This window comes from Orbicella faveolata, unplaced genomic scaffold (genome assembly GCF_042242905.1).
Source record: "Orbicella faveolata isolate gen_17 unplaced genomic scaffold, um_ofav_v1 contig_12, whole genome shotgun sequence".
NCBI lineage: Eukaryota > Metazoa > Cnidaria > Anthozoa > Scleractinia > Merulinidae > Orbicella > Orbicella faveolata.
The window spans coordinates 22,597,887-22,617,488 of NW_028301539.1; the positions used below are offsets into that span (position 1 = coordinate 22,597,887).

The 19,602-nt window shown below is 37.6% G+C and overlaps 1 protein-coding gene across 5 annotated transcripts in view; it reads left to right on the top strand.

Annotated features, from left to right (window-relative positions):
- The window catches only part of LOC110060023 (uncharacterized), a 47,651-nt gene that overhangs the window by 1,336 nt on the left and 26,713 nt on the right, over positions 1-19,602 (top strand). Inside the window, exons 1-4 of one of the 5 annotated variants that reach the window (XM_020766762.2) lie at positions 180-259; positions 1,236-1,421; positions 14,168-14,272; positions 17,069-17,251. In XM_020766762.2, coding sequence (XP_020622421.1) covers positions 1,239-1,421; positions 14,168-14,272; positions 17,069-17,251 — 471 coding nt within the window. In that variant the 5' untranslated portion in view covers positions 180-259; positions 1,236-1,238. Of the gene's footprint in view, positions 1-179; positions 260-1,235; positions 1,422-3,992; positions 5,559-10,616; positions 10,980-14,167; positions 14,273-17,068; positions 17,252-19,602 lie in introns of those variants that run through there. The other 4 variants (XM_020766764.2, XM_020766761.2, XM_020766763.2 and 1 more) reach the window with 4 other exon arrangements.

A 19,602-nucleotide genomic window follows, 5' to 3' on the forward strand; every position in this document is an offset into this window, starting at 1 on the left:
TCAGCGAAAAAAAAAAATGCTTTACAAAGCACATTGCAAATATATATGCTTACAAAGCATGTTTTCAATAGTCCAGAATGTTATATAATGATAATTAAAATATTGTACTTCCCCTCTTCCCAGGTCTCCTTGTTCCCGCATGTTAGTATTTAATATAATACTTATCTTTCTTTGCACAGAGAAGCTAAGAGTGTATCGTATAAATGGAAAAGAAAAGGAATGATCATTTTCTTCCGATGTCAATGTCACCGCCTTACAGGTGACGAAGTGGAACTAAACTAAGACTTTGTAATTATAAATTTACTTCAGTTCGGTTTAACATAATATGATTAATATAGTGTGTTTTAAAATAGCAATTAATATACATACTTCATACATGTATGAAAATTAATGTCAGATCTCTGCAGATAATTCATTGATCGTAAGTGTAAAAGAGTATAAACAGCAAACATCAAGACTAAAACTACTCCTGCTACTTCTCGAAAAAAAAAGATTAAATATATTGCACCTTGATAAGATTATAATATTGTGTTAAAACTCGACGAATTAAGATCTATATGTAGCTAAAACTAATAACCTTTTGACGGCTGTGTTCAATAAATTTGAGTAATAAATACCCCTTGGGTTAAAACAATATAATTATTATAGTTATAAATTTCAGGACTGAGCTAGCATAATGAATTTTTTAATTTTCTTCTTACTGTACTGAATCTTGGTTTTCAGCCATTATTTCAGCCATTAGCACGATACCTGTGTTTGACCTTATAACGTGGAAAATCATTGAAACTCTACCACCGCGGCATACTAACTAATGCGCCACGCCATCTAGAAAACCACAAAAGGCCATAGCAATATGTCACCATTAACTCAGCTAGGGTGACTTTAATAGGAAACATTTAGTTGAAATGCTCTCTTGTAAATGCACAACAAAAAGCGACCAATATATTTAGGCCAGCGATTAACGTACCGCGTGAAAATTGGTTCTCGGCGTAAAATTAAGCTAACTGAGCACTTCAGTAAATTTTAGTACCTTAAGTTTTGTGTCTAATGTCCACTCTTGTTTTATTTTTGTTTTCTTTATCATCTCGTATCCAGCATTAATCATGGAATTCCCCTTTTCGTGTATTATTTTCTTAGGAGAAGGGATATGACATGTCTCTACTGTAGCTAGTACTTATTTTGCGAGTTTCTTACCTAACCATTCCCACAGTTGAGCTACGTCTGTTATATCCTAGATTATGTCCGATAACATTCCACAACGAAGTCAGAGGGTCCCCCATTACTGTATATATGGCGGCTGTGACTGCAGTGATAAGTATTTGACGAAAAGATTCTGTCGAGAGTTCGCAAATGGTAATGAGCTCCAGAGTCTGATATACTTGTCAAAAGAATCCAACTGGAATGTCTCAAGATTACAAGAGGTTAGTGCTGTTCCCATGTCAATTTCATCAATTAATTCTGATAGACCTTAACAACAACCACAACCTTTATTTGTATACTCATAATGATAATAATAATAATAACAATAAATAGAACATTTCGAAATACATTTGATAATGAATATTAAAAGAATGAAACTACGACGTTTCGAAGTCATCTTGACTGCATTATCAAGCAGAGGTGTTAGCTGTAGTTTCGAGATTAAATACAAATTTAGGTGATAGAGTACATTATTATTTGTATGTAATCTCGAAACTACAGCTAACACCTCTGCTTGAATATGGGGTCAAGATGACTTCAAACGTCGTAGTTTTATTCTTTTAAAAGTAAGTAGAGTGCTGAAAATCATGCTTAAATAGAGAATGACCAGTTAGGGACTAGAGGAGCCAGGTAAACTATTAAAGTATTTTTAGTTGCAAATGTGTTGCTTAGCAAACGTTTACTTCGCAGTTGGTTTTAATTCCAAAATTGTCTATGTACATGTGTTTTTACCAACTGGGTCCAAATCAAACCAAGCCATTTAAATCACCACTACGCGCATTCCAACTAGAACTCTTTATTTACTGATTAGGATGTCATGTTATGACCTTTCCAGATCAGTTAAAATTTGGAATTTCCTAGATTTCACAAAACCTTGAACTAGCTGAAACTTTTAAACAACAGCTCACCAAAAGGGATGTAACGTGTAACGGGATTCTCCAGACACTCTTGTCATAAGCTAAGTCACAGTATTTCTTGATATCACTACTTATACAATTTTAACTAAAGTCATGACTGAACATTTTTAAAATGGTCTCTTGATATCACTACTTATACAATTTTAACTAAAGCCGTGAATGAAAATTTTTCAAATGGTCTCTGGATATCACTACTTATACAGTTTTAACTAAAGCCATGAATGAACATTTTTAAAATGGTCATAAACTATTTTGAAGAGCGGTGGCTGAAATTACGAAGCTCTCCTAAGTTAAGATGCATCATAAGCATGGTTTCTCAACAATAGTCTTTTGTATTGGACATATAATTACCAGACATCTTAATCTAAAAGGCCTCCGCGAAGCTAGCCCCCGGGTCTCACTAAACTATCAAACACAAATTACAACGGTCATGTTAGTGCAAATTGGACCTGCTAATAATTATTCTCATCAAATCCAACACAGTGCTCCACACCATAGTGCACCAGTCAACTCTAGCAGCGGGGCCTCTCAAAGCTCCCCATCCCCCCCCCCCCAGGCCTGCGGGGTCTCAAATCCCCAAGAAAAAAAAATAGGCATTTACTCATGTCGTAATCCCAGGGGTGGGGTATTTTAAATTTAATTACTGTCCAGGAGCCTGACACCCATAAACAAAATGACACACGAAATAAGTTGTAGAAAACTTTGAGTACTTGGTATTTTGTGGATAAGCCCAGGGGTGGCCCAATTGCCTTCTTTTTTGCTCTCTTGCAGGGGTATCAATATCTCTAACAAACGCACTGGAAAATTTGCAATTTTTGAGGGGAAGAAAGAAAACAAAAAACTACCAGAAACTGGGAGTTGACCAGAGGGGGAGGGGAGGGATGAGCATTACTGGAATTGACTGAATGCATAATAAACGTCTAATCAAACAAGACCTACTTGTATGTTGAAGTTTGAAGGAGATTCTACCATTGTAGCATTTGCAGTAATGAAGAAATCACACGAGATAACAAGTCACGTGACTTCGAGCTTAGTCTTGACAGCTAATTTTTTGAGGAGTCCTTACGGCACTGCTTACCTTAGGATATAAGAAATATGTAACCAATTTTAATCATTGCAAGAGGTTAGATAAGACAGACGGATCTTTCAACCTTAGTTTGTGATGGATGCAGACCTGACTGTTTTCTTTGTAGTTCATAGATAGAGTATTCCAACAAAATGTTTGTGGCAATTTCTTGCATTTTTGTATATACATGGATATATAATTTGTACTTCTATTTTGTACACTTACATTATCCCCATGAATCAATGAATGATGATGCCTATAAAGTTTCCCCAGTTATACCATTCTATCTACCAGGGTTTTGCATTTCACTGTAATGTAAAAAGATCAATCTCAGGTTCCCCCATTTAGTGATTAGCCTTTCATAGTTATGTTTTCCAGGTACAGTTGTGGCATGCAAAGTGAAGCATCGTTTCTCTTGCAATCTCATATACCTATACCCATATTTCTGAGATTCGAAACTGTCATTTGGTTGTCAGATAGCATTCTTATCACAAAGAGTATAGACAAAAAAGGACTGCTTTGATTTTAAAGTATTTTACATGGCACATTACTCTGACATGCGGTGGGGCTATCTACCATAATCCAAAATGGTTGCAACAATGGAAGAAATTTGCAATAACACTTCCATCCCTTACAAACGAAAACATTTTATTTCTATTTTATGACTATTTTAATGCTATCACATCTATTTTTGTCCTATTTTGTTCGTTGCAAATTTCTATTTTACTCCTAGTTTAGCAGATGAAGAAAATAGGGCTTCGATTTTATTTGTGTTTTACCTTTATTTTAAACCTATTTTTAAGCAAGATAGAACAAAGTAAGGTATTTTATTTCTATTTTCTCATAACATCCTGAAAAATAGCCCGCAACTTAGGCTATTTTAATTCTATGTTACATTCTTAGATCGGTATTTCTCTATAAAATAATGATTTTTACCTATATTTTCCTTTTGGGTAGCAAACTTGATGGCCTGCTCCTTTGCAAAATAGACATAAAATAGGCTATGAAAATCCTATTTTATCTGAGTCAACTTTGACTATATGACAAAATAGCTTTAGAATACACTGTTTTATTCCTGTTTGTGGACGTTGGTTTAACCACTGTCTCTTTCATTGCCAAAATATGCAAAAATTAGTCTATTTTAATCCTATTTTATTCCAGGCACCCAAACAGTATTTTAGGAATGGCTAAGTACATGTATATTTGTGATAAAATATTATATTTTATTCTGTCTCATACGTCAATTCAAGATTCGCTAAATTGTTACATTGTAAATTGTGGTTTTCAGGCTTCAAAAACTTCAACAATTAATCTACAAATTATTCCATCAGTTTAAATGTTCAAACAACAGTAGAGGCTTAATGATGTAAGTTTGACTTATGGAAATCTGGCATGTGAGAAGCTTGAATCAACTGTTTATGTTGACATTCGGTATTCCTTTAGAAACATACATTACAAAACGGTTAGTTTACTTTTAGGAATACAGAAGGTTGAAAGAGAGAGATGACAACCGCATGCCACGTAAAGTAAGACTTCTTTTCACGAACAGTACCATGCATTTCATGCTTCTCACAAGTAGATAGTTTTAACTCTGTGAGAGTAAAATTACTTGGGATAATTGTAATCTTCTGCAAATGATGTCTGAACACTTTCCAGCCTGTATCAGGCATCTAAATTCAGCAAAAAGCCGAGTTAATTTCTTCTGTGGAATGCATGAGCCGCCATCTTGGATTTGAATGTTGATAAGACCCTGGGAACTAGTGCTATAACCCATGATGCAATGCTTTGAGAAAGACGCGCGTTTCAACAGTCAAAGAACGATTGAAAGTTTGAAGATGTTTGAAAGCCACAAAATCTGGATCTTTTGGCTCTACAAGAAATTGTAAGTATAAAGAATCACAAGGCTTCTGGATTAAGACTAAAGATGGTGTTTTTGATGTCAGTACTCCACTGATATTTATCACTAAACTCGATCTTGCAGGCCACATGCTGCAGAGTTTTGGATCTTTGCATGATCATTGTCTCTCTTGGGTCTTTCTTCCTGTCCATTTCAGCTTTCCTGTATTACAGTCATTACTTAAACCAAAAACAATTTAAAACTTGTCATAGAGGTTGATCTAAAATCGTGTTTCTGTTATGAGCAGTTGCCTTCAGAGGTCAAACAGAACACCTTATGATCTGATTTTAATCACATGTTGTGTGCTTCTGTTCTAGTTATTGAAGCAGAAAAGCTTGAAGTATAGATTCGCCAACAGAACTACATGGTTAAAAAGCTAAGTGAAAAAAAATTCACAAACACGAGTGATGACACCTTCATTATATATATTTCCACCATAATCTGTTGGACCTCATAGGAAATGCACTGCAGTCTTGACGTGAGTGCGAAGCTTGCAACTTTGAATTTTGAACAAAGATATCAGTATAAGCTTAAATCTGCATGGCACATAAAGAAATCCCTCAATTTTAGCAAATAAAATAAATTATGAACAGAAACAAGATGTTCCAACTAGTCTTTGATCTGGTGTGGGCCTCCTCCCTTGGATACTGGACAAAAATCTTAGTGATAGTTTTTACAAGTGTAAATATGGAAGGTTTCAAATGTTGACGAGTCATTGTATTTTGGTGCTAGCTATTACTTTATTTAGATTGCCATTTACTTCTTAATTTAGTGTCACTGTTTTTTATAATTCTGGGCCTTTGACCTGGCTTTATTGCATTACAGATAACATTGCTATTTTTGCACATGCCACAATTTGCAATTTCTTAAATCTCATTGTTCAATGGCTAAATGGTCTCGTGCTATTTTTTTAACCCTGTTAGAAGGCTATTTTAAAGCTATTTTAACCCTGTTTTATGTCTAGTTTAAAGCCATTTTCAGCCTGTTTTCCGAGGTATTTTCCTCTAATCCCAATTTTATCTCTGTTTTGCTACTATTTTAAAACTATTCTAGCCCTGTTTTATGTCTATTTTAAAGCTATTTTAACCCTGTTAAAAAGGCTGTTTTAAAGCTATTTTAAGCCTGTTTTATGTCTATTTTAAGCTATTTTCAGCCTGTTTTCCAAGGTATTTTCCTCATCATCCCAATTTTATCCCTGCTTTATTACTATTTTAAGGCTATTTTCAGCATATTTTATTTTTAACTTGTTTCATTCATACTATTTTAATACTATTTTCCCCTCAACTTGCATTGACATTATTCACTACTGTAAGGCTATTTTAAAGCTAATTTACTGAAGTTTGGTCAGCACTCCGGACTATTTTCTGCTATTTTTTTTTCAAAATAATGGGTTTAAAATACATAAAAAGATGCTATAAAATAGTCTTGGGAAAAAAAAATACAAAAATAATAGGGATAAAATAACATATAAATAGGCATTATTTTCGTAAGGGATGTCCTTTTAGGGGGCTAACATAATTAAATTAAGGGTTAATATTTTTTTTTACCTAGCCATAACTGGGCTTGGAAGATTATCCTTGCCACTGAGGGACCATTCATCATTTCTGCCTGGGGGAAGGGGGAGGGGGGAGGCTGGCAAGATTAATTACAAACAATAAGAAAACGTTTAGACCACCCTCCCAACAAAACAGATATATTATTGTGACCCCTATAGCACACTATGCTGTAAATTTCTTTCTGTTCATTGTTCATCTCTTTCATTGCATTCTTCATTATCATCCACCACTTCTTTTCTTTCTTCGTCTTCACCTTCTTCATAATTATCCCCTTCTTTTTTACTATGTCCTTCCCATTCAGAGCAGTTTCCCTCTGATTCGGTGAGTTTTGCAAGTACACACTTCCTTGCATCTGAATGCCAATTTCCCTTTTCAATCAGAGACCTGCTAATTAATCCAGCTTTGTGCCTGTCTGCTCTCAATTTTTCTAGTTCATTTAACTGAAGCATTTGTTTTGTAATACACTTAGGGGCGATGTACCTTTTATGGGTTGAAATCTGTGGTTTGGTAAGGTGAAATCGGATTGTGTTATCACAAACTCTGAAATGCTCAGTTTCAGTACATTTAGGCCTATAAGCCAGAAAAAAAAAAAAAAAGAAAGAAAGAAAGAAAGAAAAGAAAAAAACAATGACTAGGGAGTTTAATTGAATTGGTACATGTACCTCTTGGGGTAAAAACGAATTTGAGCCAAGCCCACAAAGGGAGATTGATATTAGTTTCCGGTTCCTTTTAGGGATTTCTTTCAAATTTCCCATGACGAACGCTGTCAATTTCATACATATGAAATCAAAACGACACTGGGAAATCTTATTGCTAACAAGTCTTCATTAACTACAACTTATAGTAATTGGAATGTGTCAAAATCACATCATGATGGAATGGCACAATATCTGGCGAGCTATAAAACAATCCGATAAATTCATTTTGTATCAGAGTGGCCGCTGGGCTAAATAACAAGGCAAATTTGGTTTGTGACACAATATGGCCGCCGAGCTAATTTGCTAAACAACTCGGTACATTTATTTTGTGACAACAAGCCAGGGTCATATTGCTCAATGTTTGCTGAGAACACAGACTGCTCAGTTCCTGTTTTCTTTTGACTAAGCAAAACAGAATCGCAGACGAGAAGACTATTGACAACAAAACGCTGATTTAATTTGCCTTTTTATATATACATCAATAGATGCACACACCTCCCGAAGACTTAAAAAAATATTATGACTTACTTGAAAGGTAAGTTAGAAAAATTTCACTTGCCAAGAGTACTGAAAGAGTAACTAGAACTTTGGAAATACACAAAAATCCCGCAATCGATGGTGTGACAGATATATTTTCACGTGAAGGGAGGTCGGTATTTTGAAAGCCCAGCTTGCATAAGCAAAACAACTCTTACATCGCCGAGGAAACTTGCTCAGCAACACCTGAATAAAATAACAAAGAATAAGAATGCATCTAGTAAGCTTTTCACGAGTACAGTGAAGTTAATATTCGATGAAAGAAAGAAAACTAATAACAAAGCAGCACGACAGAGCAACTGAAAAATGGAAAATAACTTACCTTGAAAACTGCAATCAAATCCCGACAAAAAGCTGAGGAAAGAATCGAAGAGAAGTTTTCTGAAGTTCCAGTCTACCTCTCAAACTACTCATGCTCCCAAAGCTTTCTCACCGGGCAACCCTAAAATCCGGAATCCGGAATCCACAAATCGAAGAAACCAAGTTCTTCAAATACGCTAAAATTATTTTGCACAGCTTTTGCCTGTAAAAAAGATAGGAGGCGAAGTAAAAAAGACCTCAAACTTTTTTGAAAGAAAAATTTCCCGTCTGCTGAAATTCGTGCAACCGTTATTTCTAGTGAGGGCTATGATTATGAGAATCCAAGCAACGTACGTCGCAATGATTCCAAGCACCCTGAGAGCGTCTAAAATAGGCTTCCTGGTAATTGCCATTTTTTTTTTTTTAATAAGTGATCTGCAATTTACTGCAGGTATAAATTTAGCCTTTATGTCTAGTAGATACTGAACAAGGTAGAAAATGTCATAGAAATCAGGGTCTCCGTCAGTGGCAGCCCCCTGTACATTGACAGTCACGCCCCCCACTTTCGATGCCCAAAGGCTAACCTGGCTCGTCTAAATAAATTTGTTTTTCCCAGCAGATACATGACTAATTTCAGATCAACACCATTTCCACACTGATACTGTTACAAATCACTACATATTCTTGCCGGCCATCGTGTCAAAACTAGTTATAGAAATGTTGCACACTTACTTCCGTCTGGTTCTCGCTTGCGAACAGATCGGAACAGGTGTTGTTAAAACATGCTAAGAGACTGCCAGAAACTCACCGCAATAGCTTGTTGCTATTGTGTTACTCTCTAGTCTTCTCAGAGCAATTTGATCTAGACAAGAACCGCGCTCTCACCTACGTGCCAGCGAGCAGGCTCTCGTGTTTGGACCGGGGTTGCGAGTTGCGAAGCCGCGAGAAGGGACTCGCTCACATGCCAACACACAAAAAAAACTATACACTAGAGCCTGCTCAGACACTAGAGACAGATACTAGAGCCTGCTCGCAGGCTATGGGTAACTCTATCCACCCGAAAAATTACTAACTCCGACTGGATAGTGATTTACCCAATGGATAGCTTTATCCAGCTTTTGAACAACCGGGCCAGATGTATAGCTAAGGCTTGTTCAGAGCTAGTCAAGAATTTGTTAACCATTACAATTTGTGGTTGAAGTAGAGCAAAGAAAATAAGTAACAACAAAATAATTTTCCCCTATATTTATTTACTAAACATTGCTGAAGTGAATTATTTCTATCGTTATTCATAATATCTGGACTCCGGATTCCGAATTTCGGATTCCGGATTCTGGTTTCCGGTTTCCGGATTCCATATTTTAGGACTGCACTTCCACCATACTGTACTTCGCTTCTTGTCAGAGCCGGAATGTGAGAAGCAAATTTTCAACTTGTCGATCTGTCAGAAGTGCTGGTATTATAAGTCTTAGATGTTTACAATTATCTTAGCTTCGTTCATATTGGAAAGTTTCATCGTAAATATAGTGCCGTAAAAGTTGTTTTCATGGTTTCCAACAAGGTATCGGATAAAACATGTCTATTTTCCTGAGCTCAAGACGTCTGGAAATATTGTCGAACTGAATGGTGTATAAACCTATTCACCGAAGTAAACATCGGCCGCCATGTTGAAAGCTTTCGGCTCACGTCCACCTTACATAACAACAGCTTGACTGGAAGTTTTTGGACTTATTTCTTTTCGCGTGACAAAATAATGACCGCAATGTCTACCTATTATAAACCGAGAGTGAGGTCTTTACGGGAAAGTCTCAAACCAAGACCTTGCCGTATTGACTAAGTGATAGCGAGGTATGGCAAGGTCTCCGGTTTGAGATTTTCCCGTAAAGACCTCACTCTCGGTTAATACTGAAATAGTTTTGATTGCTTAATGATGTAATAACGAGAAAACTTGGGTTTTCTTCTTTCAAGCTTGCTCTTGTTTGAATGTGTGCTAAATACTATAATTTCATTGCCTAATGGTAAACGCCACGCTTTGTTTTGACAAATTTCATTAAAGGAAAAGAAAATTGCGCGAGCCTACTCGAGCCACTCAATGTATGAAATTTTTCGCAATGAACGCGATTAAATCTTTGTAATCAAAAATGTTTCCTAAGAGAACAAAAATAGATAAACTCTGAATGTATAGTTACAGAAAATATCCACATTAAATATGTAAGTGCAGTGGCAGCTCTCACTAAGTTAATCCTAGAACCATGGCCAGTATCTAGATCGACCTTCTTGTATGCTCAGGTCGAAGAAAACGATTCTTAGAAAATACCAGGTGATCTGTGATGTCATTGCGGGAGCCTGGGGAAAGAAATTTTAATGCCGTATCCCATAAACCAACGCGCGCACCAATTCAATCTGTTTTCGAATCATGGCGGCTGCTCGGCCACCATGCGGGAAGGTTTGACATAGAAATCGTTCCATGGAAGAGAGATATTTATTCTAAATTAGACTGAAAGTGAAAGGTCAAAAGCTTACTTACCAGGATGTCTTCTGGGAGTCGAATCCTTGTATAATTCTTTCGGATTTCGTCAGCGCTCGATTCTTTCCCGTGGAAGAGTGTTGAATTTACATGTACATTCAATCCGTGAGTACATTTTGACGACGTACTCAGTTTTATTCTGCGGTGGAAGTCAGGCTGGGTGGAAGTGTTGTTAACAGATCTAAACAAGCTAGCCGTCCGGCTAGCGCTCTGACGAGAGTCGGATCGTTCAGGACCGGATATCTTTCCTCGGGATTTCCATGGACGTGCGAACTTGGTGGGTAAGTTGCCTGTAGGCCTCCATCGGCTGCTCGCTTCAAGGGTGGAATTTTTAGTAGCAGCTCTTTCAACTGGCTGAATTTTGACTCTCTTTGACGCATCAGTCCCACCGTAATCCGGTATGGTGGTTCGTCACCAGCCCGAATACATTGCTCTGTCTATTTACCACTCGATTTCTGGTTGACGTCTGCTTCAATGATAGAACTCTGCGTAGCCAAGTGTCTGCGAACCTTCCTCTCCATCTTTTGTAGTGACTTGACATCTAGAACTATGGAATCTTCATCTTCCAAACCAAGAACGTCAGAGGCTTTCATAACTATGCAGGATTTTTAGTGTACCGGTAGCCCTCTTTTTATTTCTAAATATCCTAAAAAGGGTGCAAACTTGTGAAAGACGTGCACATTATTTCCTAATGTTAAAAGTACTTTGACGATTTTTGACAATGGCACTTTATGCTTTGGTTTTTGTTATTCGTATTGTGTAGTTCTAGGAAAAATCCACAACCACCCTACAGATCCCTACCTCCATTGTTTCAAGGAAAGTAAAGCTAGAGAAAAACTTTTGGTGCCTTGGTTGGTTTAAACCAAAAAATCCTTCTCTGGGGAAGATGTGGATACTTTCTGGCACAATACAATCACTGTCAGTGTAAACTAGGTTGAAAAAGCACATTTTACCTGCTGCAATTTTTGCAATTCGCAAACATAGCGTTTCAGCTGACCGAACGCCAAGGTGAGCAGTACCTGGGTAGTACTCAGAAAGGGGTGTACCATTCAAATTTTTACGCCCAGTGTTCCCGAGATTTTGTTTGGCAAACTCTCTGTGCTTTTTTTTGGTGGGGGCTTTTCCGCACAGTTCAGTCTCAATTTTTTTCTGGCAACTCTCTGCATCTGAAACTGTCCAAAATGGTTCTGGACAGATGATCTTCATGTTGCCCAGTTGGATCTGGTGGTCTGAGGCTTCTGGGATTGGATAAGTGGATTTGGCAGATGAACTGCCAGTAGGTAATCTCCTCTCCTTACCATCCCCCACGTGTTCATCCAATAATTTTTATTTCTTGCCCAGTCAGTGGGTTTTAAATTGTTTTTAGCTCTTTAAGTCATTTGTAAAAAGCTTGACCACATTTTCTTGTTGTCTCAGTCATCATTCTCCAACCAAAGGGCACCAGTTAAAGCTGTACTTAGTAAATTGTGAGGCTCAGCTAGTTTCACTCTTACACTGGTTTCTCCTGTCAAATGACGAGACCATTTTAGCCAAGGAAAGCCATCAGTGTAATCCTTTAGAATCAGACAATTATTGGCTGTATTGATTACACTCTAAGTACCAGGTTGGGTAAGAAACAATGAAATGTACTTTTCAATGTCAACATGACCTAAAGCCGCTTCTCCAAATTCATTGAATTCTAGTAAGACCAATTTGTTTCAGTAATTCTCTGCGGGTGTCATTCAGGTGACCAAAAATCTCATCCTTACTTAAAATTGGATTGATGCCAATGGGCCCTTCCAATTTTTTCCCCCCACTTGTTTCTCAGTACATTTTGTGTTTCTTTTTGTCCTGTCGTAAGTGACTTCACAATTCCACACGAAAATTCCATAAATGCTGAGTGCTGTTTTCTAAAAACACAAGGCATAACTTCCTTGAAAAAAGAACCATTGTCAATTTCGAGGAGCTAGTCGCAAGAATAAGGTTTGTTCTTTTGAACTATTTCAGTTAACACTTGCCTCTGATTATAGAAACCAGTGCTTGGTGAGGGTTCTGGACAAAACAGCGCTTGAAGTTCTGGGTAGTGCAGGGACAGTTCATTTTTGAACTTGCATAATTTGCTGTGAAAATCGCGAGTTCCAACAGTTCCGTGCAGTACAAAGTCGACGGATGACACAATTTTGGCCATCTTTGGTAAAACTAAATCCACAAGTTCTTCATCGTTCAGACAGTTCAGCAGCTCGCTGACCCTTTGCTTCCTTGAATAAGGATTACTCTCGTCTAGAAATTTTTCTGCGCATTGTCTAAATGAAACCCGTTTCCGGGAAGTTGGCAAGCTACCCGGTTTGTGCTCCGGATAAAGACGAAGATGTTCGTTTAAACTCTTTTTGTTTTTGTAAAATTTACCAGTTTTGAAATGGGCAATGAAGACGAATTACTGACTCGGTGTTAAGCACATTTTCCTTAGCTCGACAAGACATCCAAACAAACAATAAAAAGCCATAATAAAAACAATTAGCCGGCAAAAGAAACAATACTTAAGTACTTGCCGCGTCAAAATGCCCGTAAGAATTGTGCCACCTGCGACAATGGAACTGACTTCGAGAGAGAGCAACGAAGGCTCCATCGAAACTTCTTTAAAATCAGCACATAAAAAATAAAATTAAGACAAACACACCATTCCCAAAAACCAATAACAGCTTTAATACGAGTAACATTTACCGTTGATAAAGCCAATGTCCAGTACATAACAAAGAAATGAAAAAGCTAACTTCATACAACGCACGAGTACATCGAGCTTACGTTTGGATTGTCTGCAACGCTCCTCGCCAAAAGTTGTCAAAGCATTCAAAAACGCAGAGTTTCTCTTCTTGGCAATAACTGCATTGTACAAGCTACCCAGTGACAAGTCTTCTTACTCGTTGATGGCGAAGTATTTTTAAAACATCGAGCTCACATCACGCCGACCAGCCGCCATGATTCGAAAACAGATTGAATTGGTGCGCGCATTGGCTTATGGGATACGGCATTAAAATTTCTTTCCCCAGGCCCCCGCAATGACGTCACAGAACACCTAGATAGACAGACAGTGACAGAGACAGATAAACAGATAGTGACAGTGACAGTGATAGTAATAGTCATAGTGATAGCGATAGAGACTGTATATTGTACTAATGGTTTATCTGTTGGGCAGTGGATCAAGCCGTGTCCAGGTTCAAGCAATTACTGAATGGTTATGACATTGTATTCTTACGTTACTCCTTATATTTCTTGTTAAATGCTTTAACAAGCAACTGACCATTCAGTAAAAACAATTATTTTATTATAGGCAAAAACCTACTCAGAATAGTTAGAAAACTAAACAAGCTATGACGCTAAACGGGAGACTTTCAGTCCTTTTTGTACTCAGTATAATTTGTCACTTACCACTGCTGCACACGTAATTTGAGAAGCGTCAAGGCCAATTCCCTTTTTTTTTTTTTTTTTTTAGGAAATGGACCTTTTTAATCTGCAGGAGACTAAGGATGAAGCCACATTTTGCTGCAAGACGAGCAGATTTGTGGCTAAAGTTGTAATTTCAAGTTTTGGTGAAAAGGTAAAATAGCCTCCTCCAGAGGCCATGTACTTTTTTTGAGTCGCTTCTCTCAAAAGCGAGGATTACTTGTTGGATTGATGGGTTGATTGTTTGCTTGTTTGATTTTCATTTTGTTGTTGCTGCAGCTGTGGTTGCGTTCGCTGTTTTTGAAAATGATGGTGAAACAGCCATTGAATACGCTGCGAGCAATTTGTTTCCCCTACGCCGACGCCATAGAAACACTTTAATTTGCCAGTCAATAGGGCTGTTCTCAGTCTTAAGAGACATTTTAATGACACCTTGAGATTGTATTTAAGTATGGGCAGGCTATAATTTACTGGAGGCAACATCCGACATACTTTCTTCGTTAGTAAGTAGTTCATATGGACCTTCGATAGCAGAAATCATTCGGTTGACCCCTGCTGTCACGGGTGCATGGGCTGAGTGTGGTACGTGATGTTGCGAGGGGGGGGGGAGGGTTGGGGAAAGGGGAGCGGTTGGAGGTTTCATCAGCCACCCACGCCCAGTTTCGGATACGGTAAAATGTAAAACTTTTTTCTGTGTCGTTGCGCCTGTTCTTAGTTATCAGTAGTTGACTCCTCGAAGTCTTCCTCGGTTCGAGTGTAGTTTAGCGAGTACTAGGTTTTTGTTTAAGAGTAGTTGTAGTGACATCACTTGACACTTCATTCGCGAGAGCTTATCTGTTCATCGCTGGAGCTGCCAGATGATCTGTTTCTGTGATTCTTGATCAAATTAGTGATTATCTGGCCGTATGTAACATAGTGCATGACGCGACATTTTTTATTTTTTTTATTTTTTTTATTTTTTAAAATTTTTTTTAAATTTCTTTTTTTTTATTTGCAATAACACAAGGGAAACCAATGCTTACTTACAACACTAACTCTATTTACATTATATTGCTCTAATTATTTACACTATTTAAATAACAATAACTAAACGACTTACATTACTAACAAATACAGTTACACGACTTACACAATTAAGAAATACAGTGACGACGAAGGGCAAAGAAAAAAAAAACTGAGAAGAAAAATAGCTAGTTATCATTACAGCTTGAGGTTGTAGTACAGAAACATAAAAAACAGACCAAAGGCATGTGGTACATTAAAAGTAAAATGAGTTATGCATCTGACAGGAGATTAGAAATAGATTAATGAGTAGGAGATAGATAACCCTACAGAAAATATAATCTAAAATATTGATTAAATCCTCATATATCCTGTAAGAGGTTTCCATTTCTTCGTGTCTCCACTTTTTGTTTCTATCTCATATTGTGATTTTAGTGTGCATATGAAAAGGGTAAGATTTGGATGATCATCTTTTGTTTTAGCGAGCCATATGTGATATCGTGCTAAGAGAAAGCAGTAATTTATAAGAAGCGCAAATTGAGAGATATCTGGCCTCAGACCCAAAGCAGTAATATTTGTCAAAGCATAATCTCTAGGAAGTAAATTTAAGTTTTTCAGCCATTCAGTAAGTTTAATCCAAAAGTGAGATGTTTGACGGCATGACCAAAAAAGATGAATTATTGACTCAGAGGAGGTGTGACAAAAACTGCACTTTTCATCGCCCTGTAGACCTATTCTAAATAAAAAGTTATTGGTTGGTACACGTCTATGTAAGAATTTAAATTGAAACTCTATCAGCTTAGTGCTCTTTGTGCATTTTTTAGCTAAAAGATAGGCAGCATTCCAATTTATGTTGTCATTTATTGGTAGGCCACAATCCTCTAGCCACTTCTTTTGACTTGACTCTGGGGTTAAACTCTTGTTACTAATCAGTTTTTTATATATTATTGTAGTTGCTTTTTTGACCTGCAAAATTCTTGTTGTAAGTGGCTCATATTCGTGGTCGGTGTTCTGTAAATCTTGAAAATTAGAATCAGTCCGAAGAGACTTACAGACTTTACGCGACATTTTTTAGCAGGCGCTAAAACGAATGTTCCTTACTCCGCCATCATTAATAGAAGACACATTCCATCCTGGCCAAAAGTCTTTATTTAATGTCATTCAAGATGTGTAAATTATTTATCGTGGTGTAAGATAGAATAGATGAATTTTCACACGTTTGTCTCACGATGGAGTCACTTTAAGATGTAGATCGCGACGTTTCGACTGCTATACTGCTAGTCTTCATCAGGCGATGAGGTCAATTGTTGCGTGTCGCTATTGGTTCGCTACTATTGGTGCATTTCGAGTTGAACAGGTTAACGACAAACGATGCCACGATTAAGGATCAGCTTTTTATGTCGATAAACAGCTTATGTTGTTGTTTACACGCAGATGATGTATTTAAAAAAACGATCATGTCAGGCACGATTTGGGAAAAATTAAATAAGCGTCCCCTCGAATAAGCGCTCCCGTCTTCTCATAAATTTGAAATAAGCGCTCCTGGCGCTAATTCGAGGATTTACGGTATGTTGGTTAAAGTTAAGTGTCTAGGAATTTGGTAAGGATTGTGTTTCGTTTTTCAGCATCGCTACGCTCAGCCTAAATTAACGTACTACCACACTTACCCTGAAGTCTACCAAGATCACCTACTTCACTATCAGCTACATCATAACATTATTTTCAACCTCCAGACATAAACCTACGTCCAGATTACAGTCTGTAATAACTGCTGCTGCAGTCGCGCTGCTTTTAAGGCTACCACTTAGTAAAGGTTAGCACCTGCTAGGGGTTAACTATTATTTTGTACTGGTAATATACATTCAGTTAATTTATAGAATCTAAGATCATATCCGAATATGAGGGCATTTAATCAATTTATAACTTCTCTCTTTTCCTTTCTATTCAGGTCTTTGAGACCGAGTTACCAATCAATGTCCAAAAATGTTCTGCGATGATTGGTCCGCCTCCACATCTACCTTTCACTCTTTCCGGGTGGGCGACAAAAAACACGAAAGCCTGTTTGATGATAATTGACGAAAATAAGAAGATCATTTTACAATTACCGCTTCATTCAAAGGATTTTCTCTTGGTAAGTATTTATTGTTGTTTTATAACTTATAAATTTTATAACTTATAAATTATAATCGCCGGTGAGTTCAATCGCTGAACAGTGGTCGATCCGCAATCATCCTCCAAGAAAACGGCCATCTCATGCTGTATATCCCTGCTTATGGAGCCGTAAAAGCCCCCAACAAGCCCTACTCTATAAGCGTTGGGGCAGATTTGAAAATGCTGATTGCAGCATTTTCATTTAAATCGAGAAACAGATAGCTGTCAACCATTTGGGACATAAATAGTGGATGGAGGACACCTTTTCTCCACCATAAAGGCCAATCACTGCCAGATGGAAAAGGAGAGGATCAATTCTCGTCACTGAATTGCTACTCATCAAGCTAATCGTCATGCTTAAGGAAGGGTAGGGACAAAAGGAGTTAAGACACTTTTAAAAAATGACTCTTTTCACACGGTATTTAGCCCGTTATCCTATTTCAAATGCATTAAGTGATAATTCATTGCCACCCCCGTTTCCCTATGCATGTTGTGTAGGCATTGCGGTCTGTACAGTCTAGAAAATAGAGGAATCAACATTGTTTGCGAGGGTGGGGGGAAGTGAGGGGAGGGGAGAATGTTCGCGGATTGAAAGTTTCAAAACTGATCTACCAGGTGCGATGTGTTTGTGCGAACCTTCGCAGGTATGAAGTATCCATCCCTTCCGCGATGAACTTGAACAATTCTGGCCAAATGTCACTTTCCTAGATGAACTCTTTTAGCCATGACCAAACCATGTCGTTAACTGCAAAAAAAGAAAGGCGAGGATTGTACCATGTCTGCCTCAGTTTAATACTCCTTGAGCCACTTATTCCAAAATATTCTGGCATGTAACGCACCTGTCACAACGCACGTTTGCAGTAAGTGCCTTCCTTCGCAAAGATTCCAGGAGGCAAGTTACGGTTGCTCTTAGAAAGAAAAATGAAAAAAAATAAAAAGATAAAAATAAAATAATAATAATGATACAATAATGAACACCAAAATACTAAACGTCTAAACGTCACAAATGAAAATGTCTGGTGAAACCTATTAAAACTAGACGCTTGCTGCGTGTACCCAGGCAGTCGTTATACTGAGAAGCACTAGCTATATTGCAATTGAGCCAAATGTTCTGCATTTGAAGTCGTACGAAATTCAATCGAATCGATATGCTCAAGCTATTCTGCCTTTGCCTGCATTTCTTGGAATCGATTAATAGCTTATTACTAGTTTGCAGGTCTTTAGGGAGTGAAATGAGTCAAGGTCTTTATATCAGCCTATGAACGTTTCAGTGTATTTTCCTCAGCCTTTGTCGTTGTTGCTGTTGTTGTTGTTGTTGTTGTTGTTTTTGCGTTTCCCAAGCAAGCGAGACATTTTGAATTTCAGAGTTATGGCGGTGCGTGACATTGAGCTACGAACGCGCATATACTTATCTCGTGATTCTTAGCCCATTCAGAAGTTAAAGTATTAGGAAAAGTGCTTATGTAAATGTTTGTTTGCTCAATACAGATAATCAGTCGCCTAAATAGCCAAAGTAAGTTCCAGATGTTTACACTATTTTCCAGCCGCAATGTTGGTTTACCGCGGAGGTACACCAACATGCCGACTCCATACTGAGCTCTGTAAATTTGTGCAAAATATTTCGACGAATATCTGAGGTTTGGGAAAACGCACAGACTTAAAAATTAGATAAGTGCTATCTTTATTAATCTCCTATAACATCACAATTTCTTGACTTTATCCATTAAATGGTTTTCGAATAATTTGTTATTGCATCAGGATTGCGTGACAGTGCAAGCCGAGAATTCTTTTGCTGGGGTCAACATATATTAGTTTCTTTCAGCTTAAATGTACAATAATTCGCTACATGGGTTTCATTCTTGTAAAGACACACAGCTCTGATACAAGAAAATAACGAGAGAATATCGTTTAGTTCGAGATTTTAACTAGATTATACTCTACGAAGTTTCTCAGAACGTTTTACCGAGGTGTAATCGAACAGATACATTCGAAAACAAATTCTCTAACCTTTCCTCTCTTGTTGCTCAGAGGTTCTTGAGTTCGTGCTGGGATTCTACTTGGTTCACGACCACGTCTAAAACTACGATGACGCTTCTAAGATGCTTTTTATCAAGTTGAAGAGTTGATAGCCCCGGTTGATAGCTCTTTTGGTATAACATGATTCTTGATAAATTCACTCAAAATGTTCGCTCGTAAATTGATCTCTCATAAGGCTTGCAGACCGACCCGTTCCGAAAACGCTGAACTTCCTTTAGTGTTGGTCTACCTCGAACGATATGCTCGTTTGTATGTGATTTCATCGCTCTAGAAAACATGGAATCCGTGCTAAGT